This window comes from Henckelia pumila, chromosome 3 (assembly GCF_033568475.1).
Source record: "Henckelia pumila isolate YLH828 chromosome 3, ASM3356847v2, whole genome shotgun sequence".
Classification (NCBI taxonomy): Eukaryota; Viridiplantae; Streptophyta; class Magnoliopsida; order Lamiales; family Gesneriaceae; genus Henckelia; species Henckelia pumila.
The window spans coordinates 163,792,567-163,801,096 of NC_133122.1; the positions used below are offsets into that span (position 1 = coordinate 163,792,567).

The 8,530-nt window shown below is 33.7% G+C and overlaps 1 protein-coding gene across 1 annotated transcript; it reads right to left on the bottom strand.

Moving 5' to 3' along the window:
• Positions 1–6,701: 6,701 nt before the first annotated feature.
• LOC140891793 (inorganic pyrophosphatase 1-like) lies at positions 6,702–8,023 on the bottom strand. Its single transcript, XM_073300442.1, has 4 exons — positions 7,836–8,023; positions 7,640–7,761; positions 7,342–7,546; positions 6,702–7,242 (listed from the first exon to the last, which is right to left on the bottom strand). Exons 1-4 carry the CDS (start codon positions 7,971–7,973, stop codon positions 6,871–6,873), a joined length of 837 nt encoding a protein of 278 aa, XP_073156543.1. The 5' UTR covers positions 7,974–8,023; the 3' UTR covers positions 6,702–6,870.
• Positions 8,024–8,530: the final 507 nt, after the last annotated feature.

Genomic DNA, 8,530 nt, shown 5'->3' on the forward strand with positions numbered 1-8,530 from the left:
GTATCCCGACCTCTAGTCCCGTGTTTGTCACAAATCACTTCAACTTTCCAAAAATATTTTCTTTACATGCCCGTTATCTCATCATAAAATACATGCATGAATCATGAACTTAGAAATATCACTTTCTTAAAATTTTGCCCGTAAATATATATTTAATTCATTTTTCATAATAAAAATCATACTTATATGAAAATATACATATACATCAATTAAATATATATTTACAGACTATTTTGTTTGCCACTGGCTAATTCGAGTTGTTGCCTCTTAACTAAAGCTCATAAACTTAGACTGGCTCATTAACATTTATACTGGCCAAAAAATACTTAGAATAGCTCAATCACACTTAAAACGACTCAATCAGACTTAGATTGGAACAATAGTACTTAGTCCAACCAAATAATTAAACAACTTAGGCTCATTAACAAATTTATCTCAATTATTAAATTAAACCTCCAATAAATATCTTAAGCCCAATAAGCTTGGCTCAATAACTAAGTCAATTCATTCAAGTCGAAATAACACTTTATCCCAAATAAACAACTAAGCCCAATAAATAAATTAAACTCAATAAAAATTTTACACTCAATAACTAAATTAAGCCCAAGAACATCTTAGGCCCAATAACAAAATTGACCCAATGAATAAACTAAACACTTAGACTCTTAAATAAATTACCCGGACCAACATAAAAGAATTCGAAACCAAACCATAACATATGACCCTAATACACTTTACCCAACACGGACAATCCACTCGTCCGAGCCCTGCCTGAGCTGCCCGCTAGATAGACCACCCTTACAACCATCCAACTGTTCACCTAGCCGACACTACTTCAAGACATCTTAAACCAAGACCCAAAGGGACCTAACCCAGCCATCAACTAGTGAACAGCAACTAAGACCCAGCCATGACAAAAAAATCATCTACAATACATAAAAACGCGAATGATGCATGAGTTAAAATTTGAGTTACCATATCCACATGCAAATGCAACAACACAATTTAATAATCAAAAAGTGAATATACTGATCTAAATGGTGTGAGAAAGGAAGGGTATAACATGCTTTTGCGTTTAGAACGCACGAAAACTTATACGGTTACGGTTGCGCATATCGGGACTCGGGAATCCCATAATTATCCAATTCTGGAAGATCAAATCCCTAATATGCTGATTTCTACCTCTAATTATCCTTAAATGGCTTCCGATCTGCGAAAAATCATACAATGGTCAAAAGTCAATGCTGGTCAACTCTTGTCAAACTTTGACCAAAAATTTCCGAACTTAATTGCGTTCTTACCGTTTCACGATTTCGAATTTCGACTCGAAACTTGGATATTTGGATCCATCATGTCGAACCGATAAAAAATGGTTAACATGTCAAAACTTGCCGGAAAATTGGGGAAGAAGGCGGCGCGGCGGCGATCTGCAAATCAACTCCAAAATTCAAGAAATTTGGCAGGGTTGTAGAGCTCCACAAGACTATTTTAACAGACTAGGCCACTGCCGGAATGGACCAACGTGGCGGCCGGAATCGGCAAAAAATAGTGGCACCGGCGACGACGTTCGAAGCTTCGATCTACCTAATTTTTCCACGAAAAAAGCTGGAATAAGCTTGGGAAATGATCTACACACATCCTAATACCATTTAGCAGCCCAAAAAAAAGCTCAATCGAGCTAAAATTCGACTATTACACGCGAAGAAGACGATGAATAGTGTCGCCCCTTTCTCGACTTTGTGATCACCAAATCGGACACTAAAACTCACGATTCTTGGTGTGGTTGTGACCGCCTCGACAAGAGCTACAAAATGGCGGGGTCAATCGACGGCAATGGCGGCGATCGGATGGTCGGCGATGGTAGGGACGAATTGGGGGTTAGGGTTTTAGTGTGTGTTTTGGGTGTTTTGTGCGTAAGAGAGAGTGTACCACTTAATATTATAAAATTTGATCCTAAAATGACCCGGTCTGATCCATTTTAATGCTCTTGCGTTACTTTACACCAATATGTAATTTAACACATTTTTACAATTATCTGAAATAGCGAACTTTGACTTGGCAACTAGACCAGTTAATTCCCAATAAATAAATTGAGTAAATCTTAGGCTTTGACCAGTCACCCAAACTGATTAATTTCTCCAATTTAAATTATCTGGCGTCAATAATTATTTTTAATTCCAATATCTCGATAAATATCTCAAAATGCTAATATTACCAGATATCCAGAAATAGTCAAACTCATTGACTAATTGGCACGTGTATTTTATAAATACACTCTGTAACTCAGTTGGCCGCAATAATTATTTTATCCACTCAATAATTATTTTAATTGCCAATTAATTCGGTAAATAAATTTTTGGGGCGTTACAATACTGACTTCCCAGTTTGCAATTGATTCCCAAAAGCCCATGGCTTAATACAACTCCTCGGTTTCTATTTCATGATATGCAGAGGAAATAATGATCCTTCGTATTATTTGAAGCCTTTTTAGAGACTTCAACAGAAGAATATCTTATTCACTAAAGACATTCTCATACTTGGCGTCACCAAGTCTTTTCTTGTACTTCTCCAGTTTTCTATCCTCATAATGAGGAAGGGGACAAGAAAGTTCTTGAAGAGTTTTGATCTTTTTCATCAAAGCATTGATCTTATCTTCAACACCTTCTACATAAAAATTCAACCATGCTTCAGTATACATGTCTTGTTGTTTCGAGAAAAGTTAAAAGATAAATGTTTGAACACCCCTTTATATAATAAGGTTAAGAGAAGTCTAAGAAGTTTTTGTTGAGGAAATACGAAGAGTCGACACGCTTTTCAATAAATATTCTTGCAGGCATTCATTAGATTTTATCCTTGATTAGAATCAATAAGCAAGACTTCAAGTACTAAGGATAAACTGACATCATATAGGGAGGAGGAACGATCGTTGAGCTCTTCAGATACTTACTTAATAAGCATCATTCATATATTAGTATGCAAATATAATAAAGATATACATAAAAGGGAAGAATACTCTTCATTGATTTTTGACTTTACATATCTCTCGTAGGATTGAACACTTCCAAGATTTTATCCATAAAATCATAGAAGCATCTTGATAATCAGGATCTGTGACTATTTTACAAAGCGCACTATATTGCTTCATAAGAGAAAGTAGATAAATGCTCTTAGAACTAAAAATATCTTCCGACTTAGTGGTGTTAAGCCGACTCTTGTACTTCTCTAACTTGTAATGTCTGCCAATAGAATAAACAACCAAACAATTCTTAGAAAATTGTATTTTGAGCTCCAGTAGATCAACTTTGAAGTTAACCGCATGTTGGCATCTTTGCTTGAGAATCTCCATGATTAACAGATATTCACAATATTTGATGAACTACTCATATTTATAAGGAAAAATAAAGTTTGCGTCTTTTTAGTATCAGGTACCAAGAAGTAGTATTAAAGACAACAATAAATGACCAACACTGGAAAAGAGAAATGTGTTGCAGTAAAATATTGCTCACAAAAATAATCCAAAAAACAAGTGGCATCAACTGTTACAGAGACAGAGTTTCGCGAAAGTGGAAAATTGCGAGAAAAGAGAAATGAGTACACATTATATAGAAAGTAAAAGTATTGATACTTGCAAAGGCTTAAGAAGCTTGACAGTCACAAGACAGACAGAAACGTCCACATTAAATTAAAGGGATATTGTGGAAGCAACTGAACTGAAACTGATAATATGCACAACAACTAACCAGATCATCGAAAATCAGTTTAATCTAAACTGAAGATCACGTAAATTGCTCCAGCATTATTGTTGCCCTGGTTCAGCATCAGCAACATAAAAACAACAAAAAACTACAAGAAGAAGATGAAACATCAACATTACAAGTTCTAAAGAAACGACATCAGGATTTACGGAAGAATGATAAGCAATTTTCTAATATTTTGACAAAACACGAAAAAGGGGAAAATTGTTGAAAACTGAAATATATAAGTATTCTACCTTACTCACTGCATCAGTTTACCATCGCAACTAGAAGTGGATAAGGTTTCCCGTATAAAGCTAACGACGCAAAGTTATAGATGCAAAGCCAGTGTACTTGTAAATGTTGGAGAAAAAACAAAATTTGAATTCGAAATTGAGAAGTCTATAAATACAAGATCAAGAGGAATCAGAATGGGGGAGCGCGATATAATCATATGAACATCCAAAAACTCTCTCAAGAACACATTTGACAGAAGAAGAAAAAATCAATAATTGTGGTATCGAGCACACACATAAAGTCTTATCTGATCAAGCGAAGGATCAATTTGTGCTAAGCCTTATCGAGTTGTAAAATCTGTAATAGATCGGTTAATTGTTCTGTAAAAGCACTATCTTTGTGACAAATAAGCAGTCGAGGGATGTGTTCTTATTTTTAGGAGTTTTGAGATAGGCCACTGTGTAAGTTCCAGTCTTGGATCGGGATCTTTCAAATTTCTTGTAATAGTCAAAGTATTCTAGAGTGAATCCTTTCGAGGTGGAAAAAGAGGTGTAGGAGTAATTGAAATCTTCGAACATCCATAAACAACATCTGTGTCGTTTAACTTTCAATCTACTACTCACACACGCTCACAGAAACTGCTTAGCTATTTGAATATTTTTCTAATCTGTTGGTTGACATTTTCCGCGCATATTTTTTTTGCCAATCAACATCGACACACGAGAAAGTAAGAGCTCGGTTGACTAACCTCATCTAAACTCAACTTGTTGAACTTTGTGGGGTAAACTACTACAGTAACAAAGTAAATCTTCAGTCTAGTTACAACCCCTACGTTATCGGAATCGATCCCAACAAAATATATTATAATATTATTTTGATACGAGTCGAGAATCACGTCGTGATAAGGTTTGATTCCCAATCCCTATCCCGATATTAATCAGGACGGGAAAAATTTCCAAAATTTGGGTTGAAAAAATATCGGAATGAGATTTTTTTGGGACGAGAATGAGTTGAGATTCGAGAAGGATTGAGATTTAGGGAATTTTCGCCACCCCTACTACTGTGTTAGGTATGCTTTAAGCTAAGAGATCTATTTTCTTGAAAATTTGTAATAGGTTACGCAAAAAAATGGTGATAAGAATAAATCCCTGTTTCTAAATCTTGGTATGCATAATATATAAGATATCATAATTTTGGCCAATCTTTAACCGACTTCAATGTCGCCACGTTTATGCATGATATAAACGTAATTTATTTATATTTTTATAATATTTTTTATATAAATCATGCTTAATAATATTACTCAATAAAATTCTCAAAATATTAACTTTTACTATTTATTAAGGTTGGGCATAGTAGAGTAACTAAATGGTGTCATGGTCTGTTTTTTAAACTTTCAAAACTACTCTCACCCCAATTATCCACATTCTCTCGGTTATAGGTTCCAACTTCCAACTAATTCACATCCCTTATTTCCCTCCCAAATCCCAAACATATGCATTCCTTTTTATTTTCTTTTCTTTTTTTTTTTTGAATTACTTTCTTATTTTACAGATCTAAGTTAAATATATTTTTCAACCCAACACAAAAATTATACTCAAATTCTTTTTATATATTTCTAGCGAGTACTATCTTTTTTATCCATTGCTTACGTTAATATCTTTTATCGCACATGCATTGCATGTGCTTATTTGTTAGTATTTATAAACCTTTTTGAAAGAGAGAGATGGAAAAAAAAAATTACCAATTTTTTTATAATATATTTTATTCTAAATAAGACATATAATCATTTAAGGGAAAATATAGATAAATATTATATAATATCTTATTAAATATGATGGTTAAATATAAATAAATAATTGGCTAAAATATGATTTAAAAAAAACGAAGAATTGGCTAAAATAGTTTTTATGATATTGTTTATTTAATTGATTAATGAGATGTTTTTTTAAAATATTTTAAATATTTTTTGTTAATAAAAAATTAAATCATGATCTCAAAAAATCTAAGTAAAATAGATTGCTTTGATATTTTTTTTTATTAAATTAAGATGAATTTTAATTTTTTTTTCTTATTTTGTAAGAGTATTTTTGGTTTATAAAAAATTAAACCGTGATCTAAAAATAATTATTCTACGCCTTTTTGTATTTTATTAAAATATATATGACATAGATGTTTCATGTTGATTAATCTTGATATGAAAGATGGTTGATTAAACATAACTTCAAAGACATTATTAGATAAAATATCGTTTAATTTGGTTTCAACATGCATATGTTTTTTTTCCACTGCTACAAACAGATGAAAATAATAATATGATGAGCTCTCGCTCGATCCACTCTCAAATATATATCCTGCTTGGGAATTTCAAAGATTTTCTTCACAAATTAAGGTAACTAACTATTGAATTTATATATGCTACGTACTCAAGATCTTGATGTTATTTTTGCAACAGTTAGCAGCCTCCAAGGGGATTACTGGACTGGTAAAAGAATTAACATGAAGAAGCTAGGTACTTACTTGTTTATGAGAGATCATATATCTAATTATTTGTTCGCCTTTACATGATCGAATCCATGGCTCAGATTATTGGGCATGCAACATCACTCTTCAGTGTAATGCAAAGATATCAATTTGTCCAAAATATTTAGTTAATGCAACGTTGTTCTGTACAAGTTGTAACATTAAATTTGTTTTCTAAATACTGATCAAAATACTTAGCTTGTTAGGTGGCTCCATGTTTATGCGAACGTAATTCAGAAATTTTGTCTATATTTCACATTTAGTCTCCTAATTATCTGATGCTTTCAAAACACAAAACACATCTTAAAACATTCTACATACACGCGAAAAAGGCGAAACGGCCAGCTGCTGTTTAATCAACAACCAAATTATTCACTCATATCTGTAATTGATGGACTCGAAGGACATGGGGACTGCTCTCATGTGCTGCCATTGGAATGCTGCTGAACTTACAATCCACCATCAAAGCCGATTGAACCGCGCTTTCTTGAATCCTGATTTTTTCTATAAGTTGTAGTAGAATGCTTTCCAGCTCTGCTCCATCCATCCATTCATGGATTTCTGCTCTGATGCGTCCCAGATTTTCGCGTAACAAATTCCACGCTGGGAAGTTCTTTCTTGGCATCATGAAGTCTCCTTCCTCCAGCTGCAAACTCGGGCAGAAATCGCCTAAACCGTCGCCAAGATATATCATCCTCTTCTTCCCTTCTTTGACTACAGAGCATTTGATCCTTTCCACAATCATACCCTTTCATTAATTAAACAAACGCAAGATCAGTACACGCTCAAATAATTAACAATAATTAAAAAAAAACAGTACTCAAGATTTTATTATATATATACATACCTTGCACATGTTTGGAGGGCAAGGATTGATGCATCCATGAGGAGACGACTTGAAATCAACGTAAGGAGAGATCCTCAACCTCCCTTCATCGTCCTGGTAGCTCGGGTTCGTGTTGATCTCGGAGAAGCAATCTTTTATTCCCAGGTGATCAAGAATCGTCTCAATGAAGAAGGTGTTGGCATCGCTCACTATCCTCAGATCACACCTAAAAATTTATGAAAACATAAATCAAAACTCCAAAATCTTGACCACCCAATTCGATATATATATATTATATATGTAGATGTATTATACGTACCCTAAAGCATGGGCCGTTTTGATTGCCGGGACTATGCGAGGATGTATCGGAACCGTCCTCAGCACTAGTTTGATCTCTTCAATGGAAAATCCTCGCTGATGGAGTTCTAACATCATCCTATCCTGCAGCATCGTAAAACAAATTAAAGAAACAAATATATTGATATTACTTACCGTTGAAAGATCGATACACGTACCATGAGTGAGTTCCAAGGCATTGTGGGGAGAAGCTTATTGAACAAATCGGTGGCGCCATGTTCGTCCACCACCCAATTGTCGCTGTCGGGCTCTATGATCGTCTTGTCAAAGTCGAAAACCACCACGATTCCGGCCATGACAAAGAGAAGAGGAATAGGGTGAAGATTTATGTTTCGTGAAAACGTAATGGAGACTTCGTAAGCGGGGGTTGGGGGTATATATTTGGGGGGAGGGATATTGAGTTTGTGTAAACCAACTAGGATTCCACTTTAATTTCCTTAACCAACTAGGATTCCACTTTAATTTCCTTTTAAATACAAATAATACTCAGTTTAAGCGTGTATTTAAAGCCACTCGTATGTATTTGAAAATACAAATCTTGGCTTCAGAATATATGAATGTCTATCTATTTAAATCAAAGGGTCATGAAAATTTCATCTTCAACGTTTAATAATTAATTTATTATTGGTATCTAAAAGAAGGTTATAAATATTATAATGAGTAAAAATTATTTTGGTACATGAACTATAGATAAAATGTCAAATTGGTAAATGAACTATTGAAAATGGTTTAATTGATATATGATCAAACTCAAAAGTTAATTTTTCCAATTACTTAAATTGCTTTTTAAGTTGAATATTGTTATTAAATTTATTAATTGAACTACATACATATTTTTGTCTTTTAAATTATT